General features: G+C 38.5%; 1 protein-coding gene and 2 long non-coding RNA genes across 8 annotated transcripts in view; 2 read left to right on the forward strand and 1 right to left on the reverse strand.

Moving 5' to 3' along the window:
• The window catches only part of LOC138744080 (inositol polyphosphate-5-phosphatase A), a 445,284-nt gene that overhangs the window by 30,329 nt on the left and 393,700 nt on the right, over window positions 1-21,255 (reverse strand). For all 6 annotated transcript variants that reach the window (XM_069899594.1, XM_069899596.1, XM_069899597.1 and 3 more), the window contains one exon: window positions 11,848-11,921. In XM_069899594.1, coding sequence (XP_069755695.1) covers window positions 11,848-11,921 — 74 coding nt within the window. The remainder of the gene's footprint in view (window positions 1-11,847; window positions 11,922-21,255) is intronic.
• On the forward strand, window positions 1,636-8,594 carry LOC138744082 (uncharacterized). The gene is made up of 3 exons (XR_011345252.1): window positions 1,636-1,722; window positions 6,134-6,312; window positions 8,245-8,594. It is a non-coding gene; the product is annotated as an uncharacterized lncRNA (long non-coding RNA).
• On the forward strand, window positions 15,754-18,459 carry LOC138744084 (uncharacterized). The gene is made up of 3 exons (XR_011345254.1): window positions 15,754-15,830; window positions 17,996-18,070; window positions 18,156-18,459. It is a non-coding gene; the product is annotated as an uncharacterized lncRNA (long non-coding RNA).

A 21,255-nucleotide genomic window follows, 5' to 3' on the forward strand; every position in this document is an offset into this window, starting at 1 on the left:
TTATGTTGGAAGTCTGACTCTAGTTTAACAAAGCTCCTGTTGGATGGTCAGTAGTTGAGTTTTTCCTGCCAGGCACTCATGTGCCCAGATATTGGTACAAATGGTAGCACTGTTAGCATAAGGGAGGCACAGTTAATGTGAGGGCGGCATGTTTAGTGTAAGAGCAGCATGGTTGGTACAATATGACATTGCCAGCGATCCGGGTTCAAATGTTTGTACAATCCCTCTGTGTCTGTGTGGGTTTCCTACGGGTACTCTGTTTTCCTCCCACGTTTCAAAACTACGGGGATTGTAGGTTAATTTGGGTATATGGGTGGCATGGGCATGTGGGCCGGAAGGGACTGTTACCCTGCTATATGTCTACAATAAAAATAAATACATTTAACATGTAATCAAGGTTATTTTCAGCTGCACAGAACATTTCTCTTTCCCATTGTGAGCAGAAATTCTCAGGCTTGAACTTCTTATCCTCATTGCTACAAACTGGAGCCCATTCCCTGGTATCTTGGTGTATTGGCCTTATACTCTTGCTTTCTTCTTTGGGTTTTTGCTTTTGCCCATTCATAAGATGGATCCAATCACCTGGAATAATGGAATAATGTGCTCACTGTTCCCTCTTATTTCCTCTTCATGGATCCATCAAGCATCCAGGCCCAAGTTAAGGCTGGGAAGAATTAACCAAGGATACAGAGGCATTACTCTAATTCATCTGGAGTCAAACTTTGTTAATGTGCACAGCCAAAGAGAATGGTGAAGTGGATTAAAGATCACTGCAATTGCCAGGCTAATAGAATAATGGGCACAGATAATCAAGATGGATTGAGGGGAACATTAAAAAAAACAAGAACAAGGAGCAAATGTAGATCAGAATTGCAATGGAATATTATATCCCATTTACAACATACAATTTTATTGACTTCAGTGGGGTTGAATTTTGGAAATAGGGCCAAAATAGGGTCTAAGCATCTTCTTTGGGCAAGCAAACAAGGGCATATTGTTAATCCAGTTCCAATTTTTATTTCAAATATTCCACTTTAATCTGTAGTCATTGAACTAGAGAGAATCACGGCTGGCACAACAACACATGTGTTACAGTGAATCACAAAACACTTAGCTGCAATACTAAAATTACATGTTAATGCAGTCAAAGATAACTGGTCTTTGTCAACTGGGACACTGACTTTAAGCCACTGCACATCCAAAAAATATTAATGCATCATAAAAACCAATGTGATTACTTGAAACGATTAGCCAACTTTTCAATTTTTCTGTAAAATTGCCAAAATAGATGAAGCTTACTTGAAATTAACTTTGCACCTGAATAAATAATGCTTTGAATTAAAAATGAAAGTAATGTATTTTTAAAATGCTAATTTGTTGTTTTTCATATTAATAAGACCTTATTTTTCGTGGATAGTCTTAGCAGTAGGATACAAACGTATTCAATGCCAGCTTTGTCGAAGAATAATCTAAAAGATGTTGTTCAGCTCATTTGAAAAATAATCAGTCTGGTAAACAGAGAACTGCAAACATTACTGTTAAAATACAATGTGTTAAACAGCTGCTACTTGCAAATGTTACAATAACACCATGGTGACCAAGTTAACAATGGGGTCAAAGGTTTTAGAAGAAAATGGGGTCAATCAGGCTGCAGTAGTAAAAGGACAAGTAGTGCAAATATTGCTTGAATCATTGAACTGCGTATCAGATCAAAATTACAAGGTAGGTTTTACTGCAGTATATTCTTGAACCCTTCCGTCGACACAAGCAGAAAACATTCCTTTTGGAAAAGTGTGGAAATACTGCATTTAATGTTACCATGACTCTAATTTCTATAATAATGAAAGAAATGTTGAATCAATACTGACTTATAACTAACAACATTCAATGATCTTACTGACTATCAACTGAGTCTCCTTAAATTTGCCAAAAAACCCAACAAAATCAAAGGCTGGAATGCAGATGAAAAGTCCTGAACACGACTATCCACAATGAAAGCTACTCTGGGAAGGCTTGCTGCACGTCCACTTCTTGACCCTCCCTGCAGATTACATGGCAACCTAATACAATGAAAAACATGTGCGGCTCACTCCAACATGCTGATCAATTTCTCCAGGTTAGGATTCGTGCACGCTTATCAAAGTGCAAACTTTGCTAAAGGGTGTGTTCAATGGAAAGAAAAATCACATTTAAACCATGTCACTTTACAACTTTCCAGTGTCCCAATACTGTAATTAACGAATTGTTTGATAATGGAACAATTACTTACATGTTTACCCGACCTTAAGAAGTCTTCTTTCACAACTGCCTTTGATTCATTGATTGGCTGCATACTGATTTTTCTGAATTAAAAGATGTCCCTCTCTTTCACTGCTACAAACTGGAGTTGTCAAGGATGTGCCTAGTTTAGCTCGCATTTACTCTTCGACCAGGTCGGGGAATGAAATTTTTAAAAATAATTCCGTGAATTCCCAGGTCAAGTTAGGTGTATCCTCACACACCCTTTTGACATGATTCATCCTGACAAAGTTGTATTGTGTGATTTTGGGTATGTCAGAAAGTGGCTAAGCTATCACTTCTCTTGTGTCAACTACTGGGATAAATTTCACTGGGGAATAATGTAATGGCAGAGAATTTTATGTGACATATCTGCAGAGTGTTTTTGAGGTTGTAGCTATGAGAATAGATGAGGGGTAAACCCACTGATATGGTGTATTTGAACTTTCACAAGGCTGCAGTAGATCAAAACATGATTTCAGAGCATGATATTGGGATAATGTTCTGGCAAGGACTGAAGTGTGGTTAACAGACAGAAAGCGAACACTGACTTAGTTACTTCCACCACTGCAACTAGGACAATCATAAATGATTGTAACCATGTCTAATGCCATTAACATTCTGGTCAATAGTTCTGTCTCTTTGATTACTGTTCTTTTCCAAAATATAAATATTAGATATCTGTACATGATTTGATTGATTATTGTTCTTTTCTAAAATATAATTGATGAACATTTGAACACCATTTGATTGAACCGGTGAAAGTTACATTCCCTGCCCAGCCTTGTGTTTTGACTTAAAGAATGTGATACAAGCTGTAAATTCACATTGCTTACATTCAAGAAACCATCCATCAGTTAAATTGTGACACGACTGAACACTGCACACATTTGTGCTCAATTTGGCTTTCCCACGTTAGTGATCATTTTGGAGCCAGAGAAGTGTGGCCATAGAAATGATGTAGTGCTGTCTTCTAAATAGTTCAACCCTCTTTTTATCATAAACTCATATTCCAAAAGGAACTTCCTCCAAACTTCTTCTTGGCAAAGTATCCTTTATCATCAAGAGAAGTGTTGGTGGCATTGGACAATTATCATCGAGGTGTAGTTTATTTCTGTGTTGCTTCTAGCTTATCCAATGGAATCATTTTTTTAAAGATAAGCAAAATATTAGATATTAAAAGCCACACTAAGTTGCTTATGTGATGTATCATATTTCTCAATCTTGTAACCTGTTTCCAGAAGGTGAAATAGATGTGACGATATCTTTGAAAAGTTGTCTTCTTTTTAAATTATTAAATACCTATTGGGATATTTGACTGTCATCAAGATTCCAGATTAATCATTTTGAAAGAATTGTGGTATTATTTATTTTAATATGTCCAATATTCAATACACCTTGCCTAACTTATACAATGGCTGTAAGTAATCTAGTGAGGAAACAGATGTGACATTAAACATTAAGTAATGAAGAATTAGCCTCATGCAGTTCATAAAATTAAATGATAATTTGTTAAGAATCTCAACTGTATTATTAATGAAGCCATTAGACATTGATTATGTTTAAAAATGCTAATGTGCCCAGGAAAAACATTGTACTTGCAGGCATAGGATTAAATGAATGGCTTTTTTTCCCACATCAGGGTGTTTGCCAAGTCTAGACAGCAGCAAGGCAAGTGAGGGATGATAAACAGTTGTCCCTTCACCATTTGGTGTTTAAAAATAAGCTGATACTTAGAAACTCCACAGATCTGCGAGGACAGGTCAAAAAAGTAACTAGGGATGAAACTTTCAAAAGAAAAAAAAGTTTTATTCTGCGATAGATAGCAACAAGCTGAATAAACTGTAAAATAATTATACATATTCTTAGAATGATAATAAAAAGCCAAGTTTGCTAGAAATGCATATTAAATAATGAACACAATAAACTGTTTCAAATGTTATCAGACCTGTGAAAATCATTATTTAAAAAACAATTTCTATTTTGTTCTGAAGAAGTGGGCACTTATTTAAATGTGTCCTAGTTCTCATTTTATTCAGTGGCCTCTTCATTATTATACTCCCATGTGACTTATTAGGATTGGGAACTTGGAAAACTCAATCAAAGATTATTCCTTCAAATAGCATAATTTGTTTAAAAAAATGAAAATTGTAAACCAATTCATGTAGAAGTATTTATAATTTGTAAAGGCAGCGTGGTTGGTGTAATGTTACCCTTTATAATGTCAACTATCGAGACCGGGATTCGAAACCTACGCTCTCTGTAAGGAGTTTGTATGTTCTCCCCGTGACTGTGGTGGTTTTCCCCTGGGGACTCCGATTTCCTCCCATTGTTCAAACGTACCGGGGGTGTAGGTTAAATGGGTGTAAATTGGGCGGCACAGACTTGTGGGCCAAAATGATCTGTTATTGTGCAGTATGTCTAATTTTCTTTTGAAATTAAAATTTAATTTAAAATGTTTCTATATGTATTTATTTATGTTAATGCTTGGTTTGTAAATCCAAGAGCTTAATTTAAAGTGAAATGTTCATTTAAAGTGTCAATTTGAAATTATTTCACATTTAAATGTTTTCCTCATTATGTAATCAGGACCTGGAATAATTTATTCCTTTCCTGATGTAATGATTATTTATTACCTTAAGGATGAAGTTCAATAGCTTGGGATTTGCATGTGCAATCAAGATGTCCATGCAAAGTTCAGTGCCATTTGCAGGTGTTTCATTTCACGCGACCCAAAGTATCAAATGTGCGGAATTTTTAACATATAAGATGTTGCACTAATATTAGTTCAATGGTGAAATTATTATAGAATGGTTTCAACTATTGAAGAAGTGTCAGTTGTAAGAATATAGGAGTGACCCAGCTATCAATTTCAGATCTAAAATTAATCACTTGTTCTTCCAAATTTTTACTACCACAAGATCACAAGGTAAAGGAACAGAAGCAGGCCACTAGGCCCATCGAGTCTGTTCCGTGACTCTACACTAAGCTAAACTATGCTCACACCTAGTTCCAATTTCTAGCCTTTTCCTATATCTCTTGATACCCTTACTACTGAGAATCTTTTACATGCAGACGTCCTAATAGTCCTTGTTCCTAATCTCCTAATCAGTGACCAGACTCTCTGATGTAGAGAAGGCTTTCTACATTGCTTTGCCCAGCACCTCCTCTCGATCTGCAACAAAAGCGATCTCCCAGTAGCCAACCATTTTAATTCTGAGTCACACTCTCAACCTCACGTATCTGTCCATGGCCTTTCCCACTACCCCATCCTGACCACCCGCAGATTGAAGGAACAACATCTCATTTTTTGTCTGGGCCCCTTCCAACCCCAGGCCATGAACATTGCTTTCCACTAATCAGCTTGCCTTTTTCCCCCTTCCCTCCAACCCCCCCCCCCCGCTTTAACCAGTTATTCCAGTTCATACTTCCTTTCTCTCTCCACATAGCCTAGACTCCTCTCCCCCTTTCTGCGATCCTGCCCCCCTCCACCTATCATCTCCTACCCTCACCACTTTCCCTCCCCCTTTGATCAGATCTTTCATGTTCCCTCATACCTTGATGAAGGGCTCCAGCCCAAAACGTTAATGATGTATCTTTACCTTTGCTACATAAAGGCACTGTTTGACCTGCTGAGGTTCTCCAATTAATGTAGCAGATTTTCCTATCAACGAATTGCAGATAATTTCTCAATCGAGGTTTGCTACAATCTTTGCTCATTTCGAGCATTTTCACATCTGGATTAGAACCAAAGTGGATTCAAGCCCTACATCATTCAATATCAAAATGTTGCTGCATTGCTGGAGGTATGGTCTTTCAAATCATTAAACCAAAGTCCCCTTTTCCCTTCCTACAGATGTAAAATATTTCTGGGCACAATCCAAAGGAAGCAGATGAATCCTCAGGTGTCCCTTGTCAACAATAATCCTCTGCCAGCAATACTAAATCCAGGGTGCTTGGGCAGTTATCTCATTACCGTCTGTGAGTCCTTAATGCTGCAATTGCCTTGAGGATGACAGTCACAACAGTTCAAAGGTAATTTGATCGCTGTTCAGTGCTTTGGGACATTAAAAGGGAATGGAAGCCACTAGATCAATGCAATTTCTTTCTAATTTCTTCAGTAAGGATAAGTCTGTTGTCGTATTTCCTGTCTGAATCGCGTAATGCATCACCTCTCTTTATGAAATATTGTAAATTAATAACTTAATCATAGGCATAATTTAAACATTTTCAGATGATATGAAACTCAGAAGTATGGTAAACAGTACTGAGGATATAGACAGGCTGGTGAACTCGGCAAGCTGATATGTAATGCAGAAAAAAGCTTTATTTTGGGAGAATGATAGGGGACTAAGCTTTGTGATGCGATACTTACAGGATTGTAGAGCAGTTTGTGAGATGGCCAGGTAAATTTAGAATGTGATTAAAAAGGCACATGGGATCCTTGGCCTTTTAAATAGGGACAATGAATGCAAAGTTGAGGAGATTATGCAGAAGTAATGATGAGAGTTGTGGCAAATTCTAGACCTGAGACATTAGAAAATCCATGCCTTTGAGAGGGTGTAAAAGAGCTCTGGTACCAAGAATTAAAGACCTGAAGCTAAATAATCTCTAATTTGGTGACCTGAACCAGTGCTCCATATTTTGCTGTCGCACATTTGATTTAACCCACAAAAAAAATGAACCTAGCTAAAAACATACTCTAAACCAGATTATGGTAACTTACTGCTAGAAACATACTAACATTGGATCAGACTCAGTTCAACTTTCAACAACTTGCCACTGTTACATATCAGACAGCAGCAATAGAAATGAGCCCAGTACTAATTTAAAATAATATTTTTAATCATTAATTAATAATATGACACCTTATCTAATTTATCTAAACTTAACCCCCAACTATGCACAAATATAGTGTGTGTGTGTCTGTGTGTGTGTGTGTGTGTGTGTGATTTTGTGTGGGTGTGTGACTTTGAGTGTATGTTTTATTTTGTGTGTGTGTGATTTTGTGTGGGTGTGATTTTATGTGGGTGTGTGACTGTGTGTGTGAGATTTTGTGTGGGTGTGTGACTTTGAGTGTATGTTTTATTTTGTGTGGGTGTGTGACTTTGAGTGTATGTTTTATTTTGTGTGGGTGTGTGATTTTGTGTGTGTGTGTGTGATTTTGTGTGTGTGTGTGTGATTTTGTGTGTGTGTGTGTGTGATTTTGTGTGTGTGTGTGTGTGTGTGTGTGTGTGTGTGTGTGTGTGTGTGTGTGTGTGTGTGTGTGTGTGTGTGTGAGAGAGAGAGAGAGAGAGAGAGAGAGAGAGAGAGAGAGAGAGAGAGAGAGAGAGAGAGAGAGAGAGAGAGAGAGAGAGAGAGAGAGAGAGAGAGAGAGAGAGAGAGAGAGAGAGATTGTGTGGAATTCCCTTGCCACTACAGCTCAGGCAATTCCAAGTTCAATCTCAGAAAATCCAATATTGACATACAGGTTTTAAATCGACGCAACACGCAGGTTTTAGATGGGTATGACACACAGGTTTTAGTTGGATTTGACACACAGGTTTTAGATGGATTTGACACACAGGTTTTAGTTGGATTTGACACACAGGTTTTAGATGGATTTGACACACAGGTTTTAGATGGAATTGACACACAGGTTTTAGATGGATTTGACACAGGTTTTAGATGGATTTGACACACATGTTTTTGATGGATTTGACACACAGGTTTTAGATGGAATTGACACAGGTTTTAGATGGATTTGACATACAGGTTTTAGATGGATTTGACATACAGGTTTTAGATGGATTTGACACACAGATTGTAGATGGATTTGACACAGGTTTTAGATGGTTTCCCCACTTAGGCTTTAGATGGATGCAAAAAAATTCACGTAGTAGGTGGGAGAGACCGGGGTGAAAAACTGTTTATTAACTCGCAAAATCATTGTCGATATGCTTTCAAACCAATGTCCTTTTCTTTTAGCCACAATGGGGTTCAACAATTCCCTTCAGAAGCGACTTCTCCTTTGGCCACGATGGGATTCAACAAGTCCTTGTTCAGAGTGACCTTTCCTTTTTTGGACCGAGTGATATACTCATTCCACTATAACACGGAGCAATCAGACAAATTGTCTATCACTACACAAGGCCACATTCAGCACAGTATCCCTTCAAAGGATGCTTCTTCAAGTATTTCTCCTTAAAGTCGCCCTACTCATTCCCCTATAACCAGTGGAAATCAGACAGATTGTCCGTGACCACAGATGAGGCCACTTCAGTGCTGTTTCTACCTCCAAGAGCTCTGGTCATCAGAGGTAATCATTAAAATGGTCTCAGAGCAAATTGTGTACTGTGTCTTGAATCTGTTGTTCACATGATCTCCGCACCTGGGTTTTCCAGGGCCCTTTCCAATCTCTTCAGATCTATTCAATTTAGGAACATGCTGTCCTCAGCCTGTCTGCCAGCTCACAGTCAAATTCCAAATGCTTGAAGGGTTTGGTTAAATTTGTTCTCTTAAAGTGACAGTCCCACACAAATGAAAATGAACTGAAAATGAGAGCATGTAATACCATGTATTGGCCTTCAGTGAGATAAATGTCAGGAGATGCATCAGAATTGAGTAAGAAACCCACAAGGGTCACAATGTGGGAAGAACCTGATAAATTTCCCCTTCAGGTGTGAGAATCTCAATTCAATCTCACACTTCAGAAATAGATTCGATATCCTCACAATTTATACCATGATGACCTACACACAACTGCAAACCATTAGTAAGCCATTTCACAAAATGGATCAGAGAATCATTTGCTCATGTGTTATGATCAGTCGAGATGATCTTGCAACAGAAAATGAGGAATTATTCAATGTTGTCTGAGCTGTCTCCGTTGATTACTGATGAACTATCTTGTTGTTGAAGACTCGTGTGTTGTTGGTCAATATGTCTAAATAAGGGACAACGAGTCACCAAACTCCAAGGGAAAAGAATCCATCTGTCTGGGACGTTCGTAAGTTACATCATAAAACTCCACTTTATACCAGTTAGGAGGAAAGCGAGTGTTAAACGAGTGAAAGGTGACATCACCAAGTAGATGATGCTGGAAAACTGTCAGAGCCACTAATGAGAAGATTGCCTGAAAGTGCCAGTGGTATTTCACCTGGAGATGACTACTGTAGCTATCTAAGACACGTGAGATTTCTTCATAAAAAGAGGCCTTGACCAATCTAATTTCTAGACATGAGTTAATTGGAGAGACAAGAGAAACTGGGTTATTTATCTTTGGAGCAGATAAGGTAAAGGGAAGACTTGAAAGAGGTAATAAGGAGAAACTTTTTTCAGTGACAGAATGATTGATAAGAAAACAATACATTTAAAGAGATGGCAAGGGAAAAATGATGCAGCATATCGGGCACAGAAATATATGGTTGAGTGAATAATGGAAGCAGATTCAATATTAATTTCAAAAGGCATCAATAAATATTTATAAAGAAAAACATATGCTGTGTAATACAGAGAGATGTGAGATACACAATCAGTTCAGTCAAAAATTTTGAAAACACACACACACACAAAAGTGAATGTAACTAAAATATTTTTGAGTCTGTAGTTTATTTGGTGGTTCAGAATCAGACTGAAGATGTCATGAAATTTATTGTTTTGTGGCAGGGTCACAGTGCAAACATTTCTATAAATCACATTTCAAAATAAAATAGTGCAAGAAAAGACCAAGTAACGTCTGTAGTTCACTATTCATTAAGAGATCTGATGGCAGCGGGAAAGAAGATGTCCTTGTGCCACTGAGTGCTCGTCCTTAGGCACCTCTCCCCTGATGGTATCAGAGTGAAGAGGGCATGGCCTGGTTGATGGGGGTCCTTGAGGACAGGCACATTTGAATTGTCTCTGGCCACACAGTCATGGGTTTATGGATATTTTCCTTTTATTGCTTCTCATTTAAACTTAAACCCACCTTTGATCTGGCCAAGCTTGGTTAGTATGAAGGAAATGGGCCAAAGGTCCTGTTTTCATGCAGTTCACCCAACCATATTTTTTTGTGAGGTGAAAACTCACAGATAAGATGTGAAAATAAACAAGCTGTATGGCCAAGAAAACATGTTTTAGATTGTTCAGAGCATTATGTCCACAGCTTAACTCAATTGCAAATCATTTGTCAGGATCAATGATATCATTTAAAAGTTTTATGTGCTCAAAAGAGGATTGAGAGTTGTTAAGATACTGCCAGACGTGTTTCAGTGGATGCCAGGAAAGAAATAATTATATCAGTATAATAAATACTAAAATTGCATTTAATGGACGTCATGATCACTTTGCTCAATGCTGCAGTCCTACTGATAATGTCAAAGACAAACCTACCTATGGAGAGCAGTTCTGTGGAGAACCACTGGTTACAGTTCCTACATGGCTCAGTTCACCAGATATCAGGGCATTTGCATTGCAGTGTAGAAGGCTGAGACGAACACATGGTCAGATGCTGGTGCATCCAACTGGCTCAGTACTGAGTCCAGCAGGGCAGCAGCATGCTGAACTTCTCAACTTTACAGCATCCTTGGCTGCCATTGCTAGTGTGTTGAACAGTTAAAACGATCAGTGCCAGGAAGCATCTTGCTCATTTTTTTCTACTATCTTAATTATTTTCCAAGAATTGAATATAAAAATAAATTATATGTTTAACATTTACAAAGGTCTCTTGCATAACAGGCATTTATAAACAATCAACAAGGCCTTTAACAGTTGTACAGTTGACAAAAGGAGCAGGGCTACAGGATTTGCCACTCAAGTCCAGTCCCCACCTATGACCCACTTCACCTTGGGTGAAGCAAGACCTCCAGCCTAATGGACCCCATAAACCATAATAGTAAAGCAGCCACATGAAACAATTGGAAGGCAGTGAGTGTTGACCATGGCAAAGACTGGCCCCATGTAACGAGGGCTCCCAAAATGACATGGGCAAATTTCATCTGTATGTGAATTGAATTAATGCCCTAGATTCACTTTCTGGCATATCTCTAAACACTCTTAAAGAAATCTTTTCTTTATTTATAAATTTTGCAAATCAAATTCAGCAATCTTCTGAGGAGTGTTTTCTTTAGAGCTATGTCAAGAAATAAAAGTTAGTTACATAAAACATTCACAAAATAAATCTGACAATATCACCAGATTAACTTCATCATCTGAAATAGACGAGATTAAGCCTCAATGTAAAAAAGTAATACTGTAGTCACTGAGATATAAGCATGGACATATTTTCAAGATCCCTTAATGAAAGAGAGCAAAATAGAGAGCTTTAATAATGCACAGGATATTAAATGACATTCACAGCCAAAGGTCATGTCACAACCTGACTCTAAATAAAAGTATTTTCTCCCCATTGTGTTTGAAAGACAGTAACCCTGTTAATAATTTCAGGTCCCAATAAAACAATTACAAAGGGTTCTGTTAAGGACATACACGCCCTTCAAATCATTGTAAAGGAACTTGAACATTTTAAATATTCAGGGTTTCTTTTAGATTATGCAGACATTACTTTCAGTTAAATTTTGGAAAAGGATAAAGAAAGGATAAATTTGATACCTGGGTGGAAATGCAATCTCTTGTTCACTCAACTTGTCTTTAAATACAGATAGCTCTCTGTCAAATTCTAAAAGCTGAAAAGAAATTGATTGACAAAAGGTTAATTCACAGCACTATATACCATAACAATGGAATTTCATTGCCATACATTTTTATTATATTTTCCATTTTTATTATTTCCTGGTAATTAAATCCAGTTATCTGAAGACAGCCAGTTTGTCAGTGTTGGCAGGTTTTCTGAGAAATATGAATATCACAGACAGACCCAATCCAGAATCACTCCCAGGAAAAAGCCTCGCTAATTTCTCATTTGCCATTCAACAAATACGGAAGATAATTACAGATCCATACAGTCTGATGACATCTAGGAATTTCCAAATTGATTTGCAACTCAGCCAATTGTTGATCAGCCTTGTTATTTACCAGCCAACTTTCTACTGCCAGTTCAATGTAAATGAACTTATTATCGTCATTTATTTTTGGATGTTAATGCTTGATTGTAAAAGTATGCCCCCACTCACAAATCTTTTCTGAAAAGTGTTTTTACTTTTCCTATCTTTACATTTTCCTTCTTATCTGAGCTTAACATTTTACATTCACTCACAACAAAAGGAATTTGAGGGTTAACGTTAAAATGGGGACAGAGAAATACTATTTTGGTGACTATATCCATCATCAATCTGCTCAAAATCCATTTGCTGATCATTACCAGGAATTCCTTCGGAGCAAGAAAATCCCCTGTTACATCGAATTAAGATTTGGAGCTGCAATGCAAAGAATCCATTCCAAGACTCAGCCTTTGAAGAGACTGTAGTGAATGATTATTGGTGGGAAGGGATGAGCTGATAGGGTGTAGATAGGGAGAAGAAAGGCGAGCTCTCAGTATTTGTGGAGTTAGGTTGGAGGATAACATTCAATTTGGTTTGCGATGACCTGAAGTGAATACAATATCAAGAGTCTAAAACTAATGACATTCATTTTCTACAAGTAATGCAGTTCTTGTGCATTATTTTCCCATTAAAGGAGTTGTGATCTATTCGTTCAACTTTTACTGAAGCCCAAGGTTAGGTCATGAAGCTATTAGCAGCTTTTGAACAAACAGCCATTCAAATTGTTACAAACAGCATTATCTTTGCATCAATATTTGTACTCAACCAGGATTGTGAGTGAATATGTGACTGAAAGCTCATAATAATCTGTTCTGCTACTGACCATCACTCTTTGTAAGTGCCATTTCCTATTCTGACAAGTATGTCATCAAAATAACACCTTTTATGACTACAGCGTGTTTACGCTGCTACCCATTAATCATCTCTCATCTCACAGCTGTGTAGATACCATTGTATGGGTGGCAGAGGTTCTGATCTAAATTAGATTATGTCCCTCTATCCCATACCACCTCATAAATCATTCCTGAAATGCAAAATTAGCAGCTACTTGTACACATTAATTATCTGTGTGAACGCAGTCACCTGAACCACCTGCAAGGACGACCAGTTCTCCCACCTTTCCATTTGGAGGGAGGAACCACAAGCCTTTCAGCCTGTACCAGGACAACATTGTTCAAATGTTTTCACTGCTTTATCAAACACGGACTTCATCCAAAGCATTTCGCTGAACAATTGTCTTTTTAACATCTTAAACCGTTTATCAACATTAAACAAAAATATGGTTGTCTAGAATCCACATTTCAAACCTGTTTCAATTCTGGTGGGCCAAGGCCACAATTTTAACCCAGCAAGAAAGATGCACGGGTGGAGGGGGTTAAAATCAGGTTGGACACACACTTCCCAGCGATTCCTACCACAGTGAGTCAACCAGAATGTCGACCATTCCTTTGTCTCTGCACATGCTGTCTGACTTGCTGAGTTGTTCAGTAGTTTGTTTTTGCACTAAGAAGGGGGAGACTGAAAAAGACACTCCTTTTTCTCAAAGGGACGTGAAAGTGCTCTGGAAGGCCATAGGAAGGCAGCCATGTGCTCTGTGGTCAACCCTGGGAAGGGCCTGGCAGAGAGGGGGAGGGGTGGTCCAACTTATCCTTCGGACATGAGATACTCCACTCTTTCAATCCATACAGAAATAAATAGTCATCACAAGACAAGTCAGGGTACGCAGTAAACCACTAAAGACAGTTGGAGAAAGCCTTTTCAGCAATTGGATCTAGCATTCACCCTTTAATGTTTCATGATCAGTGTATGTGGCCCTGGAGAAGGTGTGTAAGAGAATATTTCTCAACTGGACTCTCTCAGCTAATATTAATGTTACAGATGGGAGTGTAGAAAGGGGTCACTATCTGCACTGGGTGCTATTTTTCTCATGATGAAAAGTGTCCCTCAATCAAAGACCCCCCTGTAGTTCATGCAGTTAACTCTTGAAGTTCTGGCCTGCTGGAAAATGCGGCTGTTCGCGTTCTGATGGTGCTGTCTGGTGGCCGAATGAGTCTTCCTGTTCATTTCCCTGTGCACCAATTGCTGTGTTTTCTCATCGTATGCTGCAAAAAGCTCACTTTGATCCTATCTTCACAACTATTCAGTGTATGCAGAGTTTGAGGCCTGAGTAATGAAGACACTGGCTCTCACTTTCAGGAGGCCAACCCATTCCCCACCACTATCGCCACTTTCGTAGCTGCTGGAAATCCACTGAGAAGCAGTGACTGGAGGACAGGCTAGTGTCAGGGAAGCAGTGGGTGGCCCTTGACCCCAAGGGTCTATCTCTCCCGATTGTGGTGGTCTCTTTGAGGATGTAGGTATTGTGCCTGCTTAGAAATATGTCATTGACTATCAAGAAATTCTCTACGAGAGCTAGAACAGTTTTGGACTCCTCATTTAAGAAAGGATTTAGTGACATTGGAGAGGGTTCAAAGGAGGTTCATAAGGATGATTCCCGGAATAAAAAGGGTTATCATATGGGGAGCTTTTGACAGCTCTTGGCCTGTATTCATTGGAATTTAGGAGAATGATAGGGAATCTCATGAGTGGACAGAATACCTGTAGAAAGGTTGTTTCCCATGATGGGAGAGAAGGCTGCACAGTGGGGCTGAGTGGGAAAATGGATCAGCTCATGATTGAATGGTGGGGCAGACTCAATGGGCTGAATAGCCTATTTCCGTTTCTATGTCTTATGGTCTTATCTGCAGAATATGGGAGTGGAAGCCCATCCTGTTGAGGAATGCACTGGGTTATTAGGCAGAGACCCTCTGGACCCACAAGTGCAGTCAGGTTGAAGAGGAGATTCAGCAATGCTGTGAAATGTCTGAGAAGCCACTGGTACTACCTGACTTGTCTGGGTAGGAATGAAACCACAGAGGCTGCTTTCACTGGGACAATAACCGATGGTATGAAGCAACAATTCGGGCTGGATTCCCATCCACCTGCCAAGGACTGGGCAGCTTTTGAAATGATGGGAAGCCAATGTTAACGAATCTGATACCTTTTATGTTGAAACACTGAAAGCCTAGTTTGACTATCATATTTAATCTTGCTACTTTGCTTTTACCAGTTACTCTTTGAATTTTTAAAATCCAAAATGGCAACAGAGTATGGCCTGCAGAACAGACAAAATGCAGTTTGTGATACCCATGAATGACAACAAACTAAAGTTCCTTCACTATCCAAGGTGGCAAGGTTGGTGTGGCGGTTAACACTATGCCTTTAAAGAGCAGCAATTGGGATCAGGGTTCAAATCTCATGCTGTTCTCCTCGTGTCTTTGTAGGGTTTCCTCAGGTGCTCCAAATTCCTTCCACTGTTCAATACATAGCCAGGGTGTAGGTTGACTGGGTGTAAATTGGGCAGCATGGATTAGTGAGCTAAAATGGCCTGTAACCATGCTGTATGTCCAAATTTAAATTTAAAATATCTAATTAAGTATTGTAGTACCTGGGTGGCCTCTGTGATGTCGAAGGGACACAAGATATGTATCTGCTGGCCAGGATGTTGGAGGTGGAAATAATCTTGATGGGAGAGCATCCCAGACACAAGAGGAGGTAGTGAATCTTTAGAACTCTCTATGGTTGTGGAGATTTTATTCCCGAGTTCTTTCAAGATGGAGATTGATCAATGTTTGCACAAAGGAATCTAGAGCAGTGGTTCTCAACCTTTTTTTTTCCACCCACATCCCACCTTAAGCAATCTCTTACTAATTGCAGAGCACCTATGGCATAGGGAATACTTAAAGTGGGATGTGGGTGGAAAGAAAAAGGTTGAGAACCACTGCTCTAGAGATATAAGATGATGCAGGAAAGTGGTATTGATGCAAAATAATCAGGAGTGGTCTTTTGAATGTTTCAGATGGCATGAGAGGAGAAAATCTCAGCTCCTGCTTCTCATCTTTCCACACCATCTTTATGCCCAAGACCATTGGTTGAGTCCCTAGCACAAAAGTTTCCTACCCTCTTGCTGCCATTTTTGTGATATTGACTGGCATCATGCAAATGAGAGCTAAGACAAGGTGGTCAGGACTATTGCCAAAATCCCTACGTTCTTCCTCCTATCAGCTTGTCCTAAAGTCACAACCAGAGTTGTATTCACAGTCCACTGTCAGATGAACAGAAATTTCATTGGATTAAAGCATTTAATTTTGTCTCCTGCCACAAACTCAATTACTAATCTCATCTTTGATCTTATTATGCGCTGTGGCAACTGTCTGAGATTGCACCACCCAGCTCACAACTCTCAGCATTTGCTGGGCTTTTAAAGCCATATCTCAGTCACTTTCACATCTAAAATAATTGCTGCCTGATCCCCTGAACTTTAATTGCTATTAAAGTTGGTTTCTCTACTAATTGTTGTAAGCATTGACTGAAATGGAGATAGCACACGAACTTGATGTTACCTTACAAGGTCATGATGTCACCATACCATCACGGCAAATTGGACTGGAGACATAAAAACTGCAGATGCTGGAATCTTGAGCAAAAAAACAGAACTGCTTGTGGAACTCAGTGGGGAGGGGAAGGAAACTGTCATTGTTTCAAATCTAGACATTTTAGCAGGTGTCCTGATGCAGGGCCTCGATCCGCAATGTTGACAATCAATGGAAGCACTATATAGAGTTTAGTGTGAGAAGAGAAAGATTTAAAGGGGACCCGAGAAACTCCTTTTTTAGCACATAGGAAATGGTAAGGCAGGTACTATTGCAACATTCAAAAAACATTCGACAGATGCACGGTTAGAAAAGGTTTAGAGCAGTGGTTTTCAAACTTTTTCTTTCTACTCTCATACCACTTTAAGTAATTATGCCATTGGTGCTCTGTGATGAGTAAGGGATTGCTTAAGGTGGTAGGTGAGTGGGAAGGGAAGGTGGAGAATCACTGCTCTAGAACCAATTGTTGCTGAACTATTTTGCTTGAGAAAAATTGTCATTGGCCCATTTCCTCTGGAGTTATGAAACCGTGCGCATAACGAGTTAATGAGGTATGATTAAAACACGCGCATACCATCTTAAGCAATCCTGTACTAATCACAGAGCACCCATGGTATAGAGAATACTTAAAGTAGGATGTGAGTGGAAAGAAAAAGGTTGAGAAACACTGGTTTGAGGTGATATGGACCAAATTTTGGCAAATGGAACTGGCTTTTAGGTCGACAACTTGGGTCTGTGTGGAAAAATTAGGCTTAGAGACCTCCTTACATGCTGTAAAACTATGGTTACTAAAATCGCTTGCATTTTTAAAGATTTTAAATATATTTAACAGTTTCTTTAATTAATTTTGTTTACTTGAACAGTTTGTAAATGTCTCTGCTTCTGAAAGACTTTTGGCTATCAAGATGGTCCAGACAACTTGAAGACATTTGTGCCTACTCGGTTTGGCAGGACAACTCTTAGGTGTGGAGGACCAGCTCGGTCGGGTGTTGTGCCCATATGAGAGTAGCTTTGTTGCCACCATGGGCAGTCAAATTGGGTAACAATATCATATCACGGGTCTCCTGTCTATTCAAGTCATTGACAGTCACATTAGTGTCAGATATTCTTCAAAGTTTTCATCTGGTAACTACGAAGAATGAATTCTATTCAGTAAGGTTCCTAATAAATGGTAAGGAGAAAATACCTTAAATGACAGGTGGTGAAAAATGGCCTCCATACCATCTGAGTCAAACTAGCAGTAACGTTTAAGTATCAGAATCCATTCACTAAATGTCTTTATTCCAGGTTTGAAGAAGAATGAAAAGAAATTTGAACAAAACTTCATACAGTCTTGGTAATGGGAAATGTAGCAGCAAAATGGTCAGTGCAGTTGTTGACAGGATTTCAAACTTTCCCACTGTTCTTGAATTGCTCATATCTCTTTGGCACATTCTGCATTTACCAGAGTCAACAGAACAGCAGCTATTACTCTTCAGCATCCAAAGACCAAAGCTGCAGTGAGCCAGATCAAGAGGTGATGCTACTTACATTTGTCAAACTCATCAGCAGGCATTCACCAGAGGCACTGCAGATGCAAACATTAAATGATGTTTGGAGGAAGGGAAAAATGTGACCAGCATTTTGGAGATAGGCTGCTGGGAACATCTGCAAATCAAAGTTCTTATAATTTGCACATATGTTGAGTTATTCACTTAGGTTTATTCCAAATCTATGCATTAAATGCACCAGTAACTGATAAAAGGCAAGTATAAATCCAGGTGTTTCTTAAACCTTGAAAGATTGTTAAGTTGCTTTGTTCGAGTGAAGTAGCGTAGTTCAGTCATTTATATTGGCCCACTTTTAGTTCAGATTGCAGGAACTGGCTCTCAACATTTAGATTGGTAATTTCTGCTTCTGTGTACTGGTGACACACAATATATTGGAGTCAGTGCAGGTTTTGCATAGTTGGCTGCAAGCCTAATGCAATCTGTAAGAAGTAATTAAGACCAGCTTTACCTTTGACTTACAAATGACCAAAGAAAATTCACATTTCAGGTAGCTGTACATACTAGAATGAGTCATGAAAAAAAACCGTAGTTCCAGTTTACCCTGGGATTACACGATTCTTTTCTTCCCCAGCAGTAAGAGCTGCTGTCCCATTGATTGTTGTTATCTGTATGGCATTACAAAGATGGATCAGCTCCTTAAGAACATTAGGAAAGTGTGCTGTACTAATTGTTAACCAGCAGTGATAAAATGCTGTGAATTAACAAAATAAGATTAAGTTACTCAAACTCAAATGTTAACAATGATTAAAAATAAGACATCTAAATTTTGTTATTTGAGCACAGACTTCGAGTTGCAGCATCTTAAAGCCACATAATCAAGTAATAATTTGCTGGGTTGTAAAACTTGGTATGCTGAGTTTGATCTTTAAAGATATCAAAATGGGAGTGGAATATATATTACTAAACTCAGACACATTTTTAACAATTTACTTCCAACCTTTCTTTTGTTCAAATAATTAGAACTTGAAAGAACTGAAACAGCAGTGTAGGGAGTTATCCACTTTAGACTATAGCTTTGGAAAATGTATTTCTTAGACAACAAAAAAGAACGGCGAGGAGTGAAGACATTATCAAATACAATTAATTACAAGGCACCTTTATGAACAAAATGATTTCTGGAAGGTTTTTTTATTTTACATTAAATAAAGTGGTGCAAGGATAAAATTGTGGTTTAGTGGACTGTGTGTGGGAGAGAAGACAGTGATAGAGCAGTTTACTGACATGAAAGTTTTTCAGTGATTGTTCAATATAAATACATTTCAGTGTTTACTGGAGAGACATCACACAGATAAAGCCTAAAAATCAATGGCACTTCAACATGCAGCAAGTCAGAGACTAAATAAGAAGGCACGAAGAACAACTTTATCCAAGCAGCAGGCCTGTGAAATTCCCAATTCTACATCTGTATGGCAAAGGAAAATTTAATCTTCCCAAATACTCATCAGTGCATTCCATCCTCTGACTTGACAGCTACACTTATAATTAATTATACAATTTAGATGGGAATATCGACTAAACAAACCTATAAATCATAGAAGAAGTCAATAGGCATGGACACGTTCAATCATGTCCAAACCAATCATTACTGCTCTCAAAATACAATAATTATTTTCAAGAGCTGACTTGAATTAAATTTCTGTCAACCTGGTACAAGACTAGTGGTTGATGAAGGATGCAATAGATTTTTGGGGGGGAATTTGGTCCAGGGACATTCATCCTGAAGAAGGGCAGTTTGTTTTTAGTGATCACACTGCTCTGTGTATAACTAGACCATGAAGATTAGATTATCTCAAATGGCTCATTAAATCATTTATCTTTCGCTGAAGTTGATCTAGAGAAGCTGCTCACCTTCTCGCATTGCAATGAAATCAAACATAATGAATTCTGCTGCAACATGGTGAATGTGAAAATATGAAGTGGCATGTTCACAGTTGGGAAAGCAAGTAGCGAGTGGAATGTATTGCTTCAATGGCAGATTTCTGAAAAAAGATTCCTCTTTAGGGGAGAAAGTGCATCTTAAATATTGAGCCCTGATTTCAAACGTTAAAAGTATAAACCCATTTTCTATCATTTTATGCCTTTCAGGGAATAGAGCTCATTAGAATAGCATTCCCGACACAACATTTGGAAGTGTGGAAATGAGGGAAGTTTTTGGTATTTGGAATGACTTACAGGCAACTACAAATCCCACAATATTAGTAACTATTGCATCCAACACATGGACTAAAGCTGCTCTTCTCTCGGAAACATAACTAAGCGCTTAAAAAAGAATGAATGAGTCATCCCTTACTCTTGATCATATCACCTTAATCGTTGGTCTGAGCTGGGAGCTGGGCTGTCTACAACAAAGGTTTATGAAGGATATTTAATAACAGGTTTAAATGACTTGTCATGCAATATCAATTAAATCAAATTTTTGCTTTACAGTCCATTCTATGCATTCATTGTCCGATAAGCTGCAGTACAGTGCTTGATTAAGTAAAAACCGAGAAATGCTGGAGGAACTCAGCAGGTCTTGCAGCATCCATAGCAGGTAAAGATATAACCAGCATTTTGGATTTGAGCCCTTCTTCAAGGTATTTGATGCACTCTAGAATGTAATTTAAAACTACAATCCCAAGTGTGTTTAGGAACTTGGTACATGCAAACTATATTTTGGCAAACTGTAGCATGTCTCCTGTATTTAGGCAGAGAGGCTGCTGTACAAATGCCAGAAACTAAGTATGTGCAATACTTGCTCATGTTACTCTCACAATATTCCACTACGGTTCATGAAATGTGGACTGTTTTTTACTGCATCAAACACAGTACTAAAACATAGCATTTATAGGCAAATAAATGCATGGAATGGATTGTAAAGCAAAAATACTGTTTAATTTATATTGCATGACAAGTCATTTAAACCCATTATTAAATATTTGTGATAAACCTTTGTAATAGACAATCTTAGCTCAGCTCCTAGACAATGATTATGGTGGTATGATTAAGTGTTAGGGA

Source organism: Narcine bancroftii, chromosome 10 (assembly GCF_036971445.1).
Source record: "Narcine bancroftii isolate sNarBan1 chromosome 10, sNarBan1.hap1, whole genome shotgun sequence".
Classification (NCBI taxonomy): Eukaryota; Metazoa; Chordata; class Chondrichthyes; order Torpediniformes; family Narcinidae; genus Narcine; species Narcine bancroftii.